The sequence below is a fragment of the Microtus pennsylvanicus genome, chromosome 5, assembly GCF_037038515.1.
Source record: "Microtus pennsylvanicus isolate mMicPen1 chromosome 5, mMicPen1.hap1, whole genome shotgun sequence".
Taxonomy (NCBI): domain Eukaryota; kingdom Metazoa; phylum Chordata; class Mammalia; order Rodentia; family Cricetidae; genus Microtus; species Microtus pennsylvanicus.
This window is the reverse complement of record NC_134583.1, coordinates 112,540,970-112,564,313: the sequence shown is the minus strand read 5'-3', so window position 1 is coordinate 112,564,313 and position 23,344 is coordinate 112,540,970. Positions and strand designations below refer to the sequence as shown.

At 37.1% G+C, this 23,344-nt stretch overlaps 1 protein-coding gene across 1 annotated transcript in view; it reads right to left on the bottom strand.

The window, feature by feature from the left end:
• Positions 1-4,547: 4,547 nt before the first annotated feature.
• Pten (phosphatase and tensin homolog) overlaps positions 4,548-23,344 on the bottom strand; it is a 72,246-nt gene continuing 53,449 nt past the window's right edge. Inside the window, exons 6-9 of the mRNA XM_075973852.1 lie at positions 20,965-21,106; positions 14,892-15,058; positions 12,677-12,901; positions 4,548-10,909 (exon numbers count right to left, since the gene is read on the bottom strand). Of these exons, the coding sequence (XP_075829967.1) occupies positions 10,724-10,909; positions 12,677-12,901; positions 14,892-15,058; positions 20,965-21,106 (720 nt within the window). The 3' untranslated portion in view covers positions 4,548-10,723. The remainder of the gene's footprint in view (positions 10,910-12,676; positions 12,902-14,891; positions 15,059-20,964; positions 21,107-23,344) is intronic.

Below are 23,344 nucleotides of genomic sequence, written 5' to 3'. Positions count from 1 at the left end.
AGATTCTGTTTCACACACATAGCTAGCTGCAAGGATGCATAGCCACTATATGGCTCTTATGTTCAGCATCTTTGGTACTGGCTAAGTTTATCAAAGCCCCTTCTCGGCCCTCCTCAGAGGTACTCTGCTGCTCCTATGCTATACTTTTCCAGCTTGGAATACATTACAATGGTCTGCACCCCAACACAGCTAACAGTAGTTAGGGTGGCCTCTGAGGGGGGAATGGGGGACTAGGAGAGTAACACTAACCCTTGGTTGCTGCAGAGATTTTTAGTTGCTCTCTGTGGGGTTGGAATCTGCAGCTTTATTCTGCTCTGATCAGACCATGAGCTCCTCTGACAAATTCCCCAAAATTCACCTTCTGCTACTTACACTGCCATCAGCTCTGCCTTCCTCCCACTCATCATTTCCAAAATGGTTATATTTGTTCAGACGTCAAACCAATTGCACTGGCTCCTCCCTCAGCATAAAATATACTGGCTTCTCTGATATCTACACTGGAATAATTCTAATCTGAGGCATGTCAACTGAGGACCAGAACTTTAAACAATTTGGGTATTCCAGGTCAAACAAAAATAAAGGACATTTATGTAATGACTTTCACACCAGATTAGCAAATCAGAATTCAAATTCTGTCTATTCAAACAGGCCTTTTTTTATATGCCCCCACCTTACCAAGATAGCCTGCCGAGAACTTCGTGGCTTAAATGATTAAACCTTTGCCTTTCTAAAGATTTGTTTTTATGTGGCTGAGTGTTTCAGCTGCATGTGTGTATAGCACTACAAGCATGCAATCCCACGGAGGCCAGAAGACGGTGTTGGATCACCTGGAACTCACGTGAGTGCTTGAGAACCAAACCGGAGTCCTCTCCAAGGGCAGCAAGTGCTCTCAACCACTGAGCCATCTCTCTAGTAGTCCCTGAGTGTTTATCCTTGATGTCCATTTTGCAAGATTGGTATCTTATACTGGTTTGCTTTTTAGTATTTCTAACAAGGAATATTAACTCCATCAAACAAATTACTTTAGAGCTTTGCTTTTTATTTTGTATTTGATTCTAAGAGACAGTGGTCACACTATGGCAGAAGCCAGACTGCTCTGTGTTCAAATCCAATTTGTTACTACCTGGCTGTTAGTTTAGGTACTTTACATTTTTATGAGTGAGATCACCTACCCTAAAGGAAGGTAAAACATGTATTCCTCACACAGCAGACTCCACACCACCAGCCTGTTCCCCGGCATCTCTGGCTCTCCCTATTCCTCCGTCAGGCTTGCCATTCTCTTTGTCTTCAATATTTTTCTGTGTTCCTGTTTTGACTTCCAGGTAAGCGAAGCTGCATTTCCACAGAATTCCTATACATTCTAAATGCGCCTTCAGGTTTTGAGGTGGTTTAACGTTTTGGAGATTCAATCAAGTTGCTTGAAACTTTCAAGTGCCGCTTAGTCAGGATTTTATACCTGACTAAATCATGTTCATTATGACACTGTTTTAATCTTACTAGATTTTTATAGAGGCAACATCTCAGTCTTCTCTATGGACTTGAACACATTAACTACTGAGTCTGACCTTTTACCTACACTTTTACCAAAGAGCAAATCGGTCATTTAATGTATAACATTTAGCCGTCAATGCTGCAAAACATCTGTAATTTCAGCATCAGCATCTGGAAGAGTATTGTAGGCCAACCTAGACTAAATAGTGAATTCGAAGCCAGCTTAACTACACGGTGAGACCCTGTCTCAAAGCAAACAAAAAAAGAATACTTGTAATGCTAAAATACAATCTTTCCATCAAGCAGTCCCTTTCCATCACAAAAAAGCACTGTTGCTCATGTGACTTACGGTAGCTGTACTTTATAAAATACTTGTTAAAGAATGGCTTGTGCAGGCAGGTGAGATGCTTAGCAGGTGGAGGCACTTGCCAAGTCTGACAGTCTAAGTTTGAGTCCTGGGACTCACATAGTGAGAGGGACAAGAGAACAGACTGCCCACAGCATGTTCTCTGACCTCCACAGATGCCACAGCAAACATCTGCACATGCATAAACACACACACAAATGTAATAAACATAACAGTTTGTGACTCCACTGTTAAAGGTAATCACAAAATGTTTGGTTTTCTACCAATAATATTCTCATGAAAACATTAAAACTATTCGAGACCAGCCTGGTCTACAAGAGCTAGTTCCAGGACAGGCTCCAAAACCACAGAGAAACCCTGTCTCAAAAAACCAAAAAAAAAAAAAAAAAAAGAAAACATTAAAACTAAAACTTTTAGTTGTTTTCAAACAATTCTGAGATTATAATGTAATTTACTTATGTCATTCCTCCCTCCACTTTCCTCCCTCCAAACCCTTCCATATACCCTCGCTCTTTCAGATTCAGTCACTTTTTTTATTAATTACTGCACATGCACATATACATAAACATATATTCCCAAATATAACATGCTCGGTCTGTATAATGTTCCTTGTATTTTCAGGGCAGACCATTTGGTAGTGGGTTCCTAATTAGTGTAGTCTTCCCAGGGAAAGACTCTCTCACTCAGCATTCCCTAGTTGCCTGTCGTTCTTGAACATACACATTCTTGAAATATAGATGAATTGCTCTACAAAATCCAATAGACCAGCTCATGACACGATCTATGTAAAGTTTAACAGTTAAAGCAGGACCAAAAGAACTTGTGATCATTTTTCTAAATTTACATACATTTTCTCCTACTCAGTGGTTTTATAGTTTTTCTGAACCAAGACATCTTTCAACTCATCTATTTTAAAATTAAGTATCAAGTGAAAAAAATGAATAGCCAGAATTTCCTTTCAGAATTTCATGCCTGGGAGGGGGAGGGCCTAGGGAGATGGCTCACTGAGTGCTGTGTTTGCTGTGCAAGGATGAGGACTGGAGTTAGGATCCCAGCGCCTACATGCTCAGAAGTACACCCACCTGCAATCATAGAACCAAAAGGCTCCGGGTTTAGGGAAAGAACTTGCCTGTCCTCCAACCACATGCACACACATACACGTTACACATGTGAACGTGAATACACAAAAATAAATATAAAAGATTTCATACCCAAGTCTATGGGCCCTGATTTGAGGGGAGGACCCAGCCAACAGCAAAATATTGATGACATAATGAATATACAAGCTTCAGATGTCCAGTGCATTGGGTTATTAAACTATTTCGGATCCAAACCTTGAGATGAGGTGGGATTTTCATATTCATGTGAAAATATTGCTCCTGATTTTGACATTTTTCCAGATGTTTGGTTTTAAGTTAAGAATATATATATATACACATACATACACACACACAGTACCAGGCCATAAATCTCACCCATTTCCTGAATAGCTCAAAATTCACATCATTTTCCATCAGCAAATCACAAATGACATGACCCTACAGCATTAGTGTTTAAGGTCATAATGAACTTTTCAAAACACAAAGAAAAATACTAAAGAAAAGTAACTCTGAGAAGAGGAACCAATTGTTTAAATAAGATTTACCAAATCAATTTAGACAACAGAATGGTCATGGCTACTTAGAGTGGGATTATTATAAATTCTCCTTAGCTATACTAAAAATTTTGAAACTCAAGATGTCATAGTCTGAAGTTTTGTGGAGGCTTCTGAGTGCAAATTGCCTCAGTCTACTAAAATTGCACGCTCCTGCTGAACCCATCCCCTAATAACCCACCCAACACTGCAATCACCCCATCTTTAGCTGACACATTTCCCCAAATGTACCTATTAGCCTCTGTCTGGGCTCTTCAGTCTGCTTCTCTCGCTAGAATGCAAAGCTCACAGACAGGAAATTGCTCTTCACCCAGGTGCACACTGAGCACCCAGAATAATGCCGCCTGACAAACCTCAGTAGCTATTTCTCAAAAATGTTTGGATGCCTCGCATTTTGTTAATTGAACCAGGTAACCTAAATATGTTGGGTTTTATTATTAAATCCCTTTGTTGCTCAAGAAACCTAAGGTTTTTGAAGCACATTAGGATAAACTACACTTTAGTGGTGTACTAACCCAAAATAGTAACATGATTGTTTCTCAGTGGGGCTAAGAGTTTGAAGGGGGGTGAAGGAGGAACTTCAAGAGTTCTACTCCATGTAGTATTCTTAAGAAGTGTATGTGTCTCACGCAGTATCTCATGGCTGACAGAGCCATGGCATACAGTAAGACATACTTCAAGTCACTGCAACAAAGAAAGAATGGACAGTACCGGGATTTCTCACTGCCTTTACTAAGAAGTGTCTCAGTACTTTGTGACTACTGCACTGGAATGAACTAGTAAACAGGATGCCTTGCAACTGAGGGCATGGAAATGCAGGGGTGCCCATAGAATGTTAGAAATCCGCACAGTGGAGCATATGCATGCATCTTGAGCTTCCCAGCACACCCCACAGCCTTTAGGTAGTTTACGAGTCTAAACTCTTCACCAGAAGGACAGGATGTGCCTCCTTTACTCAATAACATTCCAAATACCTGTTATTCACAGCAGGGTGTTAAAATTCGTTGGATGAATAAAAAGCTAAGAAACAAATCATCAAAAATAATGAACCTTTTTAATTGTTTAAAGGAAAAATATTCTCCACAGGAAGGTATTTCTAGTCTTATGTCCATTGGTAGCCAAACGGAACTTCATAAAAAAACACTTCCACAACTCCAACTTTGGTTTAATGTACAACTTTGATATATCTTATTAATGCACATATCAAGAAGCTACTAACAAATTCATTAATATTCAATATTATCCAAGATTAACATTTTATTACAATGAACTGCAAAATCTCAGTGGGAAAATTTTGCTTGAACCAAATTTCATCTCTATTCTAGCACTTCCAAAGCTAGTTCTCTCATACACACCCCACAAACACACACACACACAAATGTGCACACCTGCAAACTCAGTAGAGAATGGGGGTAATTTAATGGAGACAGAAAATAGATACTAAGATGATATTTGTAAATGTAGGAGTATCATTTAGACAACTGCACAAAACAGGCAGAAAAATCTCAAAGGCATACATGACAGCCAGTAAGTGAACACATTTAAACATTAAGAGTTTTACTGTAAGCTCAAACACACGCCTTGCTCTATTCTACATAAATCTAACCATTGTGACAGAGATCCCACACATGAGAAGACATAAATTATTTTTAAATCTTAAAAAACAAAAAATATAAATCCTTGTTAAACACTTCATTTAAAAATATGCAGCTTTATTTTAAAATGCAGTACGCTCAAAAATGGCAGTTAATGTCTCCCGTATACGTTAAGTTTCTTGATACATATTTTCTTATAAATTATAAAATGCTTTCAGCTAAATGGTTCATGAAAATTCTCAAATGACTGTCAAGAGTTTGTTATAAGCCCATCACAACACTAAATATTCAGAGCTAAAAGGTAACAATTTGTGAACTATTAAGATTCTCGTGTGATGTAAGTCACAGGAGCACACATTTAAAGACAGCTGAGTAGTAAATCAGTAGTAGTTCTTGCTTTTATTTAGGGAACAAGATTAGACACGAATTTGCTCTAAACCGAACAACCGTTTGCAAACTACAAGAGGAAGAGAGTGATAAAGGTCGCTGCCCATCAGTGCTTCACACACCCTGCTTTAAGATGGTTCTCGAAGAGAAATATCCACATTAAGGTTGCTAGGCTAAACCAATATAACAGTTGTGCTTACTTATTCACCACCTCACGCCAACGATAAACATTCAGGTAGACCCACAGAACTGGAACGTCTCTAATGCACATATCCCATACCTGCTGCATTAAAAAGTGACCCAATCCATTGGGAGTCCATTTCCTAAAAACTAAGCTAAAGGCTTTGGAGACATACATAGTACAGAATTAAGTTTTAAACAGAAAATGTACATGAATAAACAAAAAAAATGATTGTTTAGTCACTAAAATGTATTTCATAATATGGGGTGTGTCTCCAAGGGCAAGGGAATTGTGATGATGTTATGTCAGGAAAGAGTTCTCAGAATAGCTAAATTAAGAGCCAGAGGCCTGTTCTTAATGACACTGTCCTGCTGTCTTCACATGGTGTTTAAAGTTACCCATCCACATCCTGATACCTGTTCAAAGATGGAAAAACAGAAATAGTATATATAACCATAAAAATGTGTTCTAACATTAAAAGGAATTATACCAGAAGACTTCCTGTTGCAATGTAATTCCATAGGAAAATCAGCCTCTGTGGCTGATTTCCATTACCCTGTAGGTGGGACTTTAGGTACTGCTCTCTGCACCAGATCGGACTGGGTACTGCTGTCTCCATTCAGCAACATTTCTCTCTGCCCTAGCATAGCACTGTTAAGTAAACGCTACATGAAAGCCATTTAAGATGATGCTTTAGATGTATCACAAATTATCTAACAAAATATGAAATAACTAAAAGTTTTATGTTAGCAGTTAATTAACTGGAATTATGGGTCTTGATTTTTTGGGGGAGCCTTTCAGAAGCCTGCATGTTAAACACTGGTGATTTTTACATTCTCAATGGAAATGGTGATGGCATTCACTGAACCAAGTTAGTTCAAATTACAGTAGAATGGGAATATAATCTAAAAGCAAAACATCAGTAAACTGGTATTCAAACATCCAACATCTTATAAATCAAAATACTTTTATATTCAAGTTTTAACCCATATGCACTACCCTAAGAAATCTAAAGAAAATGTGTGAATTCATTCAATCTTCAAATCTCTTTACATAATTACATGTTACTCAATTTACTTTTAAAAAAGGTCACAGAGAAACTATAAACTTTATGTAACATTAAAATTCCACAGTGGCATGAATGGTCTGCTTCCTTTTAAAACATCTGTACAAACTACACTGTCACAAATGATCTTACTGTCCGCTGAAAGGCTCTGCCTTGTTCTTTAACCTTTAAGAATATTAGAAACAAGATTATATTTGAGCCCACTATTCCAAACATCCATCTTCCTATGGGGCAGGTTCTGATGAAACCTCCCATGTGCTGATGATAGCCAACTGCTGAGTTAGACAACAGAAAGCCACAGAACAGACCTGGACAGTAAGCCCATGGGGGGGAGGAGGGGAAACACCTATCTTCAGACATCTGGTTTTATAAAACAGAAATAAGCACTGCTTTTGTTTTTGTTTTTCAAAAAAAAAAAACCTTTAACTTTTTCAAGATTAATATATTCCTTGCTGTGCCTGGAATAATTTATGACGTGATGACTAACTCAGGCTCTACGTGCTTCTCTTAGCCACGAGTAGACAGATAGGAGTCTACTCCCGAGATGACAAAAGGCATGCTTTTCTAATAGTCGGCTATGAAGAACACTGAGGAGGGGGGAAAACTGGAAAACCTACAGGAACTTTGCAATCGTATTTGGCTGCCCATTACTGAACATTTCAATGGGTTTAAGTAATTTGAATTATAAATACTCTCATTTAATAAAACAGCCACACAATGACAAGAATGAGACTTTAATCAGCTTTCAGTGGAGTTTATAACACTAAGATAAAGGGTTGTTAACAAACACAGTAACAAATGGACATCTGATTGGCATGAGGCATTATCCTGTACACGTCATACTTGTGTATCCTCAGTGCATAGCATTTACACACAGAGCCACTGCTGCACAGCACAAGAGTATCTGAAGAGGCTGAATCCGAGTAAGGCTGTTTTACAGACTCAGTTTTTTAGTATATATATTCTATATGAAAACAGATTGAACTTTTGAACTGGCAGGTAGAAGGCAACTCTGCCAAATACTACAGTAAAAGCCCCCAGTTTAGTGCACAGTTCCACCCCTTCCATCTGCATGCATGACACATTAACAGTATTTAAAGGTAAACGAGGCACTTTGTGGCAACCACAGCCATCGTTATGAACATATTGCACAAATTTTCTAGAACTAAACATGTAACTTGTAACCTACTTTTATTTTTAAAGCTGAAACATTTGATGCTGCCGGTAAACTCCACTTACGTTTATAACCTGTGCCACAGCAAAGAATGGTGATGTTACTGAATTCAACTACCCTTTTACAATTATGGCAAAAATGTCCACGAGGAATTACAGAGGACTTGGGATGGCACAGGGCCCAACTGTAAGCCTTCTTAAAAGATGGTGCCTTCAAGTCATTTCAGACACATAAGCTGCTGCACACCCAACAAGTCTAAGAGAGCATTCCAGAAACACGGGAGAGATTACCTACAGAAAGCATTTCAGGCTAATCGTGAATACTGTCATAAATAAAGTTTTAATTAGGACTCAAAAACCTTTCAGTCATAGCAATTCTTGTCAAATTCTATGGGGATGGTAACTGAAATAAAGGAAGGAGAGTATGTATAATATATATTTATATATATAATATATATATAATGCCATTTTTCCATTTCCAATGACTACACCATAAAATGTAAGCAAGGCTTCTCAAAAACACTGAAACATTCAAAATCAAAACCCTCATTCAGACCTTCACATTCCAAAGGAAAAATATTAACAGTGCAACAGCCCATTGTAATGTCATTATTCATGACCTGGCCCTCTGTGTTACATATTGGAACAATACAAGTTATAGTTTAGCATGCTGTGCCCCAAACTAACAAAGAACAGTGTTTATCACTATCTCCAAAACACTAATAGCTGCTTTTCATTTTAGTCACCACTTCAGCTTTTAGGAAACACAAGGTGGCATACAAATTTCAATGGTGAGAGTTTAGGAAAAGTTGTCTCTGACTTTATCACTTTATCAACAGTCAATCGATATTCATGTATCAATGTTTAAATATAAATGTGTAAATCCTAAGAGCTTTGTTACAATTTTAAAAATTTTATTGGTTGAATGAAACTGATGAGGTATGGAAAATACATCAACATTATTTTCTAAGAATATTTTAGATGACATTCTGCCTAATCTACTTACCTTCAAACTATAAATGCTTCTCTGGTGGGTCCTACGCAATCTATACTTGTAAATTAACTAGGTCAGACCACAGCTAGTGAACAATTTCAGCACCAATATGTTATTGAAAATGGGACTTCACACCATTAAGAAATATAATGGCTGGATATTCAAATGTCAAGGTCAAGGTCTAATTTGAAAGACACCAAATTCCCAGAAAAAAAAAAATCCTTTTTAATAGTATCTTCACATTACCATTACAATAGTAGTTGTACTCTTGCTTTAAATTGTATGCAGTCTGGGCATATCCAAGATATAATGATATTTAAGAAGTAAAATTGAAGCCCTAATCCCAACTCTACACTATAAAGAAGTGACTCAACACTGCACATTAAAAAAAGATCTACTCTTTCAATAGCAAGTCGATAAAGCATCTGCAGGACAATTTCTACTGAAAAACTTAAATGCCTTATTATTCGTGCAGTGCTGAAAATTTACTGCAACTCTAATTTCCTTTTTAACACAAACAATGACTTTTTAATATACACATTATATGTATTCAGTATTCAAGTAAAATTCCCTAACAGTTAATGACATTTAAAAAATGTGCAAAACTGCAAAACTCATTGTAATAGAATGTGTAAGGTCAAAAGGGTGGGGCGTCTGATGACTACTGGACTGAGTAAGTGCATCACCCTCTGTATAGAAAAAACTGCTTACTGTTGGATCTCAAACTGAAATTTCCTGTGAAGAATTACAAAATATCTTATATTGAACGAGAAAAAGAAACTGGCAGCCAGCACATGAAGCATCCACAGTAGGTGTATGATTGAAAACTAATAAAAAGATGTGAGTTGTTGACTGATGTGGGTACTAACAGCATCTGACTTTTAGCATTGGCCTTGATTACAGAGGAGATGGAGCAGTCATTACAACTGAGAAAGCATATTGAATAAATCATTGTCAATTTTTCTGTTTCCAGCCCATTCTTTGTTGATAGCCTCCACATTTGTATGGTTAAGTCATTGTTGCTGTGTCTCTTATCTATGACCACGTTATTTTCATATCCCTTCATTTGTAGATTCTTAAGATGCTGTAGAAGGTTCATTCCTGTACCCCAATACAAATTTAATCGCTCTAGCTGCCTTTTCTAGCACCAATAATGCTCTTAAAAATGCACAAACAACAAGCAGTGACAGCGGCCAATTTCTTGGATGTCCAGATTAGTAACTGTAGCATGCTAAAGAAAGGTGTTTGTAAGTAGCTGGAGATGGTATATGGTCCAGAGCCCAGCTAAAAATATGCCTTTCTGAGCATTTCCTCCATTCCCTCAACCCAAGAACATGCATTAGAATGTAGCAAAACCCTGTAGAAACTTCTCCTAGCCAACTGCAGACTTATCTGTTGCCACAAGTGCAAGGGGGTAGGACGTGAACCTGGGAATCAGAGCTCTTCAGCCACTTCAGCTGATGACAGAAAATAAAAGGAAAAACTCCTACGTATACACATCAGTCTGTCTCCACTTTTTATAAAACTGGAATAAAATGGGAAAGTGCCATTTTTATTTATCCTAATTGAATTTTAAATGTCCTTTTGACACAAAAAGGTATATACATGACACAGCTACACAAGCTTTTTCAACTGGACAACAAGTGTCAAACCCTGTGGATGTATAGGGTAAAACAAGATTGGTCAGGAAGAGAGAATTGTTCCTATAACTGCAATCTGACACAATGTCCTATTGCCATTTAAAAAAAAAAAAGGTCCATTTCAGTTTATTCAAGTTTTTTTTCATGGTATTTATCCCTCTTGATAAAAAAAAAATCAGACTTTTGTAATTTGTGAATGCTGATCTTCATCAAAAGGTTCATTCTCTGGATCAGAGTCAGTGGTGTCAGAGTATCTATAATGATCAGGTTCATTGTCACTAACATCTGGTGTCACAGAAGTTGAACTGCTAGCCTCTGGATTTGATGGCTCCTCTACTGTTTTTGTAAAGTATAATTTCACCTAGAGAAAGAAAGTGTAAGATGAAAATGAACAATTAAGATGAGTTTTATATTAGCAAAGGCATTTGTTTTTTACAAATTCACTTGAGAGCACTGTAACAAATTTGCTTTTCAAATGACCTTAACGCCTAAAGAAACACAAGCTATATAATTCTAGAAAAGAAATGCAAAATGAAACCTCAGAAACTTACCAAATACATTTTCAGTCCAAAATTCAATTTACAAATGCTTAAGTTTCGAACATGTTTCTCTTTCTATCTCTGCCTGAGACAACTCTATATTAGTAACACTGCACAAACATGGGTTGATAATAATATGTTCAAGATCTATTAGCCCCAAAATCTGCACCTAAATAGAGAATGGATGAAGCTAACAGAGACCACACAGTGGTCCAAAGAGTGGGTCAGTAGTCTTTACATACATGGCTGCAGTAAACTTATTAAGTGTTTCCATTTTAAAGGAAAAGAAACGAAGACCCAGGAGACCAGGCAACATGTTAACGGACAGTACCTGGTGCACACAGGAGGCTGGATTTAAACCGGATCTTTTATCTGCAGCTTCTCTCCCGTTATCTAAGTCATTATATATAAACTTTCTTACAACTAACATTGGCTTTAAGCTCCCCCTTCCAAGAATTTTACTAATTTTATCACTCCTTTCTGCCACATCTTCAGAGCATGTAACCACTACCTCTCGTCTACACTAACTTGCTGCCAATGAGCTCACTTCCCCACTCATCCCCTCTTCTATCCTTCTTCCTAGTTTCCTACCCAGTCTCATTTAAGGAAGTTAACTGAATATTTAAAGGCAAACTCAGATTACATCTTTTCTATACTGAACACTCCATATCATCGCAACAAGACTGGTTTCCTTGGGACTCGCTTTCAGTAAAACTGACTTTGTCCACTCCAATCTATCAAGCTCATTCCTGCCTAGGATTCTTGCATCTACTCTTCCTTTTCCCAAACTGTTGCAAGTCTGCCCAGTTCATTCAGACCTCTCTTTACATATCAGGCCATCTTTGCCAGTTCTATGTTTCATTGTACTTACCTTGATTTATGTGTTCAGTAACAAAGAAAATAACTTTTGTGTACAATAACTTTTTATTTTATATATTTTATTTTTAAGGATTGTTTCTGTAGTACTTGGTGTTGAACTCAGGGCATCGCCCATGTTAGTTAGGCAAGCACCTGAGGTACATTGCCAGAGAAATATCAAGACAGTAAAACTAGAAAGAAATACATTTAAAAGAAAGTGGTGGCGCAGGAGGAATGCCAGTTCAAGTCCAACCTGCGTCCACACAGCAAGACCCTATCTAAAAAAAATTGAAAGCAGAAAAATGGTTGACAGAAATATAAATTTATAGGAAAGAAATTAAAACCTGGGGATTCTATAGGAAACTTAAACTTGAGATTCAAAGACTGAATATTATTTTCACTTGACACATATAATTACCTATCTCTACTTTAAGTATGAGTACTATTATGTTTATAACCTATGGTTACGTTTGTTACACGCAAATGAAACAAATACAACAGAATTAAAAACAGAGAAGGGAAAGGCTGAAGTGAGGAGGGGAAGAAGAAAAGAGGAAGAAGGAGCACAAACACATAGAGCAATAAAGAGAAAAGACAAGGCAACCCTGTGGGAATGTTCCCAATAGAAGAGCAGTAACACATGATTAGTTTGAAATGAACAAAGCCAAGTTCTCCAGCTACACACTTAGGATAAAACATACGCTCCCACCCCAAAAATGACTTTAACTGACCTTAAAATTTGGAGAAAAGTATCGGTTGGCCTTGTCTTTGTTTGCTTTGTCAAGATCATTTTTTGTTAAGGTGAGTACTAGGTACTCTTTGTCGTTCTCAGCACGCTCTATACTGCAAATACTGTCAATTTCCTGATCACAAAGACTTCCATTCTCCACTTTTTCTGATGTTTCCTCTGGTCCTGGTATGAAGAACGTATTTACCCAAAAGTGAAACATTTTGTCCTAAGAAAGGAAAAAAGTATTTGTTTCACTTATTTAAAAATGTATCACAAATAGTCAACATAATAAATCACACAAAAGCCAGTATTCTAAGTGAAGGCAAACAACTTATGGAATGTCACATTCTTATTCACTAAGTCTTCTTCACTCAAATTTCAGATGAAAATATAATCAATCGTGTACATCTGGTAACTTGCTTTTATGTTAAAACTCTAAAATATTTTCTATTCTAATACTGGATTTTAAAAATGTTTTGAATTTATGTGATGTAGAGAGAAGCAAAGTTCAGATGTCTTAGCAACAGAAGTCTAAGAAGGTTAGTACCAACTCCCTAAGGAAATTTAGCAACTGCATTTTTATCTAGATATACATATGTGCACTCTGTGCGTGCCTGGTACCCATAGAGCCCAGAAAGGAATTCAGATCCCCTGGGAATGGAGTTACAGATGACTGTAAGCCAATTTATAAGTGCTGGGGACGAAACCTCGGTCCTTTTAAAGTATAGCCAGTACTTCTAACTGCTGAGCTATTTCTCCAGTACATGATAAGCCTTTTTAAAACCTTATTAGTCTCAGTTATTTTAGCAAAGTTCTTAACTTAGCAATTATATTTTTACTTAGAAAAAAAGGTAATATTATTTAAACTTCCAAAATGTAGCTCATTGGTGTATACTAATTTTCTGAAATTGTTTTTATTTAAATCAAAACAGGAACATAACTTAGTCAGGAAAATCTAAAATAAATGCAAATTTATGTAAAGCAATCTAAGATATACAAATATAAATATCCAATCTTCAGTTTCATATACATAAGTGTGCAACTGAGATCTGAAGTAAAGAATAGCACATGCCTAAAAATACAAAGAAATGGTGAATTAAGCATTAAAAGACAATATAAAGCCAAGTATGCTGGTATGCCCATAATCACAACACTTGGGAGGTCAAGGCAAAAGCACTGCAACCTGGGCTACTTAGTTCCAGGCCAGCCTGAGCTACAAAGTGAGAACCTATCTCCAAACATATAAACAAACACTAACAAAAAGAAAATCAGTGGGAAAAAACGTACACACACACAATTTTACATGAACCAGAATTTTATAAGAAGTAGCAGAAACCAGAGCCTTCTAATTACCTGATTTTTGAAATATTGGCTTACACCTATTGTAGTCTCAAAAACAAAATCAAGCAAACAGTAACTCAAAGATACCGAGATAAACTTAGCTTTTCCCCCTTTATTAGAGTTAGAAAATGAGTCTATGATAAAAATATTAATTTGGTTTGTTTGTGATTTTTCTCTTAACTACTTAGATTCTAGAAAACAGAACCATTTCTCCCGATAAATCAATTAACATTGACAAGTTTTACAGTAAGTGAAATTTCCTTCAATTGCTTGTAAAAAAAAAAAATATCTAAAGATTGAGAAGATGAACCCCCTTTTTGGAAATACACTGTCCTGTGTGTTTCACAGGCGTCACTTCTACTAGCTAAAGCTTCTACACTTTAGATGCATTTTAAATGTTCACAATACTCTAAACTGAGGATATTACAGCTGAGTAATTGGCCTTCTCTTAAGAGTATCCCAAGCCTCGGTAATTCTGAACATAGATGTCTAAGTATTAGTATTTTTCTTTTTTTTTTATTTACTTCTTTGTTGTCATTTCTTTCAACTAAGTAATACTGACTAAACTTATCTCAGTGAATCTGGGGAAACAAATGTAAAATAGTCCAGTCTCGATAAACATAAACCCAAATGAGTAAAACTCAGCTTGCATCATTGCATAATATCACAGAACAAACCCAAAACAAAAACACACAAAGGTACCGCTTAAACATGTCTCATCAGTACCACAGATGAGACAGGGTATATTGTCTGCAAATCTAACAAGAAACCCATCAGAGCTCAGTGGACAGTGAAGAAATACTGTACTTTTTTTTAAAAAAGGCCTGAGGTCACTAAGGATGGCTATTTCTACCCAACAGAAGTGAAGCACAAACCTTTTTGAGCATCTTGTTCTGTTTATGGAAGAACTCTACTTTGATGTCACCACACACAGGCAACGGCTGAGGGAACTCAAAGTACATGAACTTATCCTCCCGTCGTGTGGGTCCTGAAGTGGAGGAGTAGATCTTCACCTTTAGCTGGCAGACCACAAACTGAGGATCTACATGGTTAAATACACATATGATCATTTCACAATAAACGCCTTTAACACTTAGATGATAAGAAACTATTTTAATGATAATGTAACAGAAGAAAACATAAAATGATAATTCTTCATATCAACTGCTGATCTAAAACAAATTAACAGAAATAAATTGCATTAAAAACAAAACCAACTCATTCCAAATAAGGATCGCTCCACTTTGAACCTTTATGTAAAGTTCTATTACAGATAAAAAATCAATTGCTACTTCTTAAATAGTAAGTCCCAAGACTAGACTTTAACAACATATTAATATCAAAGCTTTACATTAACATTAGGCAAAAGATCCACCATAAATTACCTTAAGCATAAAATAATTTAAACAACTTCCTAGGACTTTTGTAACTGCATAAAGGGAATATAACAAGAAAATTTAAATAAACTGTACAACATAAGCCTAAGCATTTATAATTTATAAATATAAAATAGTCATCATCATTCTTTTGACCTCTATTCTACATATTTAATATTTTGTTTTATTAATTCCTTGAGAATTTCATATATGCACGCAAAGTACTTTGATCTAATTCACTTCCCACCTCTCCCTCTAACTCTTTCTGGATGCACAACCAAGTTTCCTCCCGAACTTCATGTTTTCTGTTTTTTTGGTTGAAACCCACTGAGCCCAATTTGTGCTGCCCACACTCACATGGGGTGGTAGCCCACATTTATTTTAAAGGTATGGAAACTCACAATCATGACAAAAAAAAAAAAAAGAAACTATCCTACATGTCCACAGGAAATGCAGCAGGCGCCAAGGGAAAACTACAGCAGGGCTCTCCTTCCCTCTAAGCACTGCTTTTTATCAACAATTATTTGGTTCCAATCCAGGTCTATTTTAGAATTACTGCTTAAGTTCAACTTCTCATCAAATCATCACGATTTGATTAGGAACTCACAAAAGATGATTATAGATGTGAAAAGGAAAAGATGCTTTTCTTGTTTTGTGGGGTTTTTTTCTTGTTTGGTTGGTTTATTTTGGCTTGGTTTTTTTGAAACAGGTTTTCACTGTGCAGCCCTGGCTGTCCTGGAGCTTATTTGTAGATGAGACTGATCCAAACTCACAGAAATCCACCTGCCTCTGCCTCCTGAGTGTTAGGATGAAAGGTGTGTACCACCATTGCCTGGCCTTTTATTTCTAAGATGTACTCAAATTCATTTATAGACAGAGAGAAACAGGACATTAGTATGTTCAAATTAGAAGATTTGTATGTAGACATATGGCACAAAAATATCAATACCAACCAAAGGTGCTATTTCTTTCAAGATGAGACTTTTTTTTAAATCAATGTGATGAATGACTGAGAAAATGCAAAAGTCAAACCAATCTAAGTGAAATTTCTAACTTAATAAACACACAGAGTCTCCATATTTAACATATAAAAGCAATAACACAGCAATCATCTCATAGAAAACAGGACCCTTAACAAAGCATATGGGGTTATTCTAACATGGATTTACAAGACATTTATCAGGAAACCCACCCAAAAGGAAGAAACATTACAGCAACAAGCTGCCAATACATTTCATTTCTGTGACTAAAGGTTCAAAGTGCAAATGCAAGGAGACAGTTTACAAAGCTCTATACAATAATGAATTGTAACATGAAGCAAATGAACAAAGCATAGTTTCAATGCTGTGGTTAAAAATTATCAGGATAAAATGCCTTATAATCTTATTAATGAATTATTCTACTAGTTCAGCATCTGATACTACTGGTTTTAGGATTTGAAAACTGATAGTACAATCTGGAATTCAACTAAATACATCTAAGGGTATACATTTCCAAGGTTTGAGCAACTGTTATAAACAATCGACAAGTTGATTACAAATCCATATTACTTAGAACTTCTCCTAAAATTAGGGTAAAAATGTTTCATTAAAAAATAGTTTGTCTGAGCATGCTGCTTGTTGGCAGAATGTGGACTTTGGATAAGGACTTGGCTTAATTGGCCATACTAACAGAAGCATGGAGGACAGTGGTGCCCTGAGAGCAGTGTGGATAGAAGAAGAGGCTCAGTAGTGGAGTACTTGCATAGTACACTGTAGCATGGATAATACAAACCCAGAGACAAATGTCGGAGTTCAATCAGAAGATCAGAAAAGCAAAGCAGCCAAGCCACTAGAGAGCCTTTACCTTTATAAAATCTTTAGACTCAAAGAGAGCGAGTTCCTGTCTCATCCCACCTTATATTCCTCTCTAGTTTTGGGATTAAAGGTGTGCACCAATACCCCAGGCCTCTCTGGCTAACTAGTATAGCTGCTGGTATTAAAGGTGTGTTCAGCCACTGCCTGGCCTGTATGGTTGATTAATGTGGCTGCTTTAAACTGACCTTAAGGCAAGCTTTATTTATTAAAACACAAATAATATACCATTATAGCACGTAAGACCCTAGTCTCTACTGTGTGTGTGTGCGTGAGTGCACCGCGTGCATTGAGGAGGAGGGCTGTTGAGCGATTTTTAACTCAGTATCTGTGGTAGTTTGAATAAGGATGGCACCCAGAGGCTCATATATTTCAGTGCTTAGTCATAAGGGAATGGTACTACTTGAGAGGAATTAGGAGGTGTGGCCTTGAAGTAGGTGTGCCCTTGTTGGAGAAAGTATGTCATTGGGGAGAAGCTTTGGCTTTCAAAAGCTCAACCCAAGTCCAGTGTCTCTGCTCTTCCTGCTGCCTACACATCCATATGTAGAACCCTCAGCTATTTCTCCAGCACCATGTCTGCCTGAATACTGCCATGCTGGTAATGGACTAAACCTCTAAAACTGTAGGCAAGCCCCAATTAAATGCTTTAAGACTTGCCATGGTCATGGTGTCTTTTCACAGAAGTAGAACACTAACTAAGGAGAGTGTCCTTAGCTGTCATGTACAATAAAATAGTATAAAGTTTTTAAAGAAATAAATAAATAAAGCATTTCCTAAAGCCACTAAGAAAAAAATCTCTGGTATAATATGAGTTTCACATTGGGATGAAGTCCTAACAACAAAACTCTAATACTATTAAAGTGCTTTTTGACTTCTAACCTACACATTTGAAACACAACGTTTGATATGTTAATTATGTTCTAAAGAAATGACAAGATCTAGAACCCGTAAACAAAGATGAAAAGTACACTTTCCTGGGGAGAGTGTATCCCAACAGAAAAGTACACTGATCTTCCTTATTAATATTTATAACCCATACACTAAAACTTTCCTTCACTTAGAAACACCAAGACAATAATCAAAAAAGAAAAATGCTGGCAGCTCCTGGCAACTGCAGAAGACACTTTAGTTTTATCTGTTTCACAACACTGTCTCTTTTTCTTGAACCTTGCTCCTCCCCCTTTCTCAGTCTTCACCCTTTCCTACATTAACAACATCCTCAACGAAAAGGCTAAATTACTATCTTGTTCCTGATGTTTCTCCCAAACAAATACGATCTCTCACCTAGCCTTGTATCTATGCTCATATCCACCAACAATCTAAACACTGAGCATCTTCTGCACAGCCTAGTCAAGTACTGCACCCAAGACAAACCTCCAGCCCCACTGCACGTCTTCCCATGAAGAACTTGTTTTCATTAGATTTAAAACAACTTTAAAGCCAAAGTGATAATATTTATGGCTCCAAATTTCAAATGTACTTTTCATCTTTCTGTGAATCATCCACCTAAGTAAGATCAAAAACTTTAACAAAAATCTCTGGATATACACAGCCAAAGAAAAACCAAACAAAGCCCATTTCATTGCTCTAGAAACATCTGGCAAGTCGCATAGCTGGTTTTTACTCCCCCAACCACTAGCACAACATTCTATAGAAAATACGACTGTCCTTAAAACATGGCTATAGTCCCTAAAAACCACCATGACATCAACACTCAAGATCCTGTAACAGTCACACCTTCGCTTCTTGTCCAGCTCGTTTCCTGCTGCTGTGCTTCAGGTCAACCTACTTCCCACTGCCTGCAACATTTTCTTCAGACTGAACGCCAATCTGAGCTGTACATGCTTTCCAATTGGCAGACCTTTCCCATGAAATTAACAGCTTCCAAAACCTTTTATGAACATAGCATTTATAATTTATAGACACAGCCATGAGCAGTACTTTAATATATCTTCAATATACAGTATTAAATCCCAGCACATAAATAGGTAACTACAAAATTTAAAAGAAATTAAGTAGTCAATAATTTTAAGTCTAGAGAGGTAAAAACAATATTGTGAAACCAAAAGATAACAAAACAGTGTTTAATAACAGACAGGCAAACAGGCAAAGTAGAACTGACTTCAGTAAGATTCAGGAGTCTAAGTACCTAATAACATATTTTTTTTCTTTTTTGAGTCAAGGTTTCCCAGCCTGTTCCTAGTCATGGAGCCTGTCTTGGAACTTGCTCTGTTACTCTGTAGACCAGGCTGGCCTTGAACTCACAGAAATCTACCTGCCGCTGTCTCCTGCGTCCTGGAATTAAAGGTGTGCACCACCACTGCCTGGCTCCTAAAATTACCTCTGCATCACTCATTTGGTTCTTATACTGATACATAAACCATAGGAAGAGCATTAAGTTTTAACCTTTCTCCTTTTTTCTATGAATCTGGTAATGTTCCTAGGTCAATCATGTTCAAAAGTCCACTGTGCCTTGTAAAAAAAACACAGGTTTTTAAAAATTATACTGATATGATTAGTAACGTTCCTTAGAACTTTCCAACAAGCTATATTAATAAATCTGGAACCTCTGATAAAGTTGTCACACACATGGTAATCAGACCCATCAGACAAAGATAAATGACTTCTAGAAATTAATTTTCTCCATATAAATTATTTTAGAGAAAAAAAATTAATTTACCTAAATAAATTAGCTTAAAGCTGAAAACTAAAATCACTAACAAATTGTAAAGCATCCATAAAACAAGGAGTTCTAATAAGTGACATCTATCTGAAACTATGGCATTACGTTGTAGATACAAATAGTATAAAATATGACTGACTACTTCCAGGTGACACTTAAAGACATTCAGTGTCAAAACACTGTTACAGAACAAGAGATGATGCAGCAGCCTGGTCTTCTGGGGCTGCATAAAACTCCTCCATTTAGTTTCCATATACATCCCACCCATACAGTCTCCTTCATTAAACAACTGCCATGGGTCCAGGTATTGACTGGGCTTCCTAATCCTAGAGTTGTGTTGCTAAGAACTCTAGTCATGAACAAAAGGCAAAGAGAACAAGGTCAAAATGATCACGGTGGGTTGATACAAGGTAGGCAGAGAGGTAAAAGAGGGATCACAGGAGATAGCAATGTCATGACAGTACTTATCAAGGGAGGGTCAGAATCCAGGATCTCTTCATTTTACTAACAAGCAAACTCAGCAAGGCAGATGACATGGCTAGCTCACTGGCCAAGGGCTGGAACCAAGAGCTAAACCCAGGTTTTCTGACTCACACACCCTTACTCTTTGTAAGGCTTTTTGTAAGGAGGTTGCTGCAGTGGCTTCTCTCTTCCATCACCGTGACTGTAAACATTTGTCTCCCTCAGATGGGCTTGGTTCCTGCCTCAAGACCAGTAAATTGGTGATCCCACTGCAACTTTCACGTTGGCCTCTAAGAGTATCCTTCAATTATTTGGTCAGAAGGGAGATTGTAGTTGGTGGTTATAATACACAACATTTCTCCCATAAATGTAACTCTCTTCAAGAACACTAAAACTCACCATTCTTAGCTTTCTTAGCCCAGTGAACTGAACCCCTTGAACTAATTAATTACAACACTTCAGAAACAGAGTCTCCTGAGTAAGCTTTAACCAGGTATGTTTATATTTCTAAATTTTTTATATACGCATTTTGATATTTCCAGCACACAGAAGCACGAGAATTTGGAGCACTTACTGCAAGTCCCGCCACTGAACATCGGAATAGTTTCAAACATCATCTTGTGAAACAGCAGCGCCACTGGTCTGTAATCCAGGTGGTTCTTTAGCAGGTAGCTGTAATAGTATACATAGCGCCTCTGACTGGGGATAGTTACTCCCTGGTGGGCAGGAAAAGAAAAAAGGGAAATCAAATTTAAAAGAAAAATTTCAGTAAAGTTACTACACTAAATTGCTATGATAACTGGATTATTCCAAAATTTCTCTAAGTGACTACACTCAATTCTATCTCAGTATTAGAATCAATGAAAGCAACAGCAAAAAAAGGGAAAATATCAGCCATTCTTAAAAATGCACTGATTAAACACCTCATTTGTTCAAAAATTAAATACTGCTTTGATCTATGAACCCAATAAACAGAGGCCACTGCATATCTAAAGTAACAGCCAACGGCCTCTGTACTATAGCTATGTTTTTTATACCCAAGGTTCCTCACAAAGATGGACTCATTAGGCACATAATTCTTCACAAAGCTGCTTACCTACTTTCTTAGCAAAAGCATATCAGAATCAGCACACTAGAGAGAAATGTGCTGCCTTTACTGCCTTTATGCAGAAAAGCAGCAGAACATGAGTCTGACCTTGGAGCCCAACAAAGAACTCGCAGCTGAATAATAGCTGCAACAACCTGTTGGCAGAGGTACTAAAGGCTTATCTTTTTGTACACTGTGAAGATGTGTCTTTGCCAAGGCACCTTCTGATTTGGTTTAATAAAAGAGCTGACTATCGAATAGCTAGGCAGGAATTTCAGGGCAGAGAAGGTGCTGGGAAGAAGGGCAGAGCTGTTAGGAGATGCACAGAGGAAGCATGACATGTACAAGATGAGGTAAAAGACCATGAGGCACGTGGCAGTACACAAATTAATAGAAATGGATTGATGTAAGTTGTAAGAAGGAGCTAGTTAGTAACAAGCCTATGCTATCAGCCGTGCATTTATAATTAATATTATAATTTATAATCTCTGTGTGGTTATTTGGGAGCTGGCCAGCAGTCCAGATGAAAAACTCCACCTACACTAAAGGGCATTCCTATGCTAGCCATTCCTTAAAGAAATTAGGGAAGCATGAAATGGCTTAGAAAAAAATGAGGTGAATGTTTAAAAGATATAAGTCATATGATATTTAAAAGAGGACCCTACCCAGGTATGATACTCCACACCTGTAATCCTAGCACAGAAGAATCTGAGACAGGATTACTATGAAGTTCAAACTAGGATTACTTAGTAAGTTCCAGACCAGGCAGAAGTACATAAAATCCACCCCCCTCCCCAAACACACACTCATACACTGTCTGAGATGATTCAATCAATAAGGTACTGGCCTTGCAAGCATGAAAGACCCGGAACCCATGTATGTATGTATGTATGTATGTATGTATGTGTAAGAATAAGTGTGTGCACACACACACATATTTATATACACACACACTTAGTTTTCTTAACATTTATTTTATACGTGCAAGTGTTTTGCCTACACACACACACATACACACACAAGCCATGGGTATGCTCGGGGTGCCCACAGAAACCAGAATCATTGGAACCCATGAAACTAGAGTTACAGATGGTTAAGAAGCACCATGTGCAAAAAAGAAAAAAAAATCTCTTGTTTTTTGAAATGTTATTTCTCTTTATTTTTCTTTTTAAAAAATACTTTAAAGTCACAAGTTTAAAAATTTTTTAATTTAATGTAAACTGCACATTAGAGCACTTTATTTATGCAAGTTCAGCACACAAGTTGCCACTGACAATTATGGAGGTAAAAGATAGCACAGCACCAGGCAGTAGTGGTGCACACCTTTCACCCCAGCACTCAGGAGGCAAAGGCAGGCAGATCTCTGTGCACTGGAGGCCAGCCTGGTCTACAGAGTGAGTTTCAGGACAGAGCTGTTAACACAGAGAAAACCTCTTTGGTGAGGGGGAGGGAGGAGGTGTAGCATAGCAAGCAAGTTAAGGGAAGAGCAGACAGGAGACAGATGAAGACCATAACTGCTGCTGCTGTTTTAACAACATAAACTTCTAAAGCATATAAATTTACTTCTAGTCAAAAGATTAAATCAAAAAACTTTAAGTTGTAAAAAGCATGTGGTAGCATATGCCTGTAATTCTAGCTCTTGGAAAGTAGAGGCATTCAGGTCAAAGTTAACCGAGGCCACATAATGAGACTCCCACCACAAAAACTTTAAATAAATTAACTAAAAGAAACCAAATGCATGTCAATAAGACCACGTTGTCAAGTTAGTAGCTGATGAGGTTCAGATGATATTTTTCTCTTGATCTCTATTTTTGCTGCACATTTGTATACAGCAATTAATGGTTCTCTACATTTTAGGTTTCCTCAA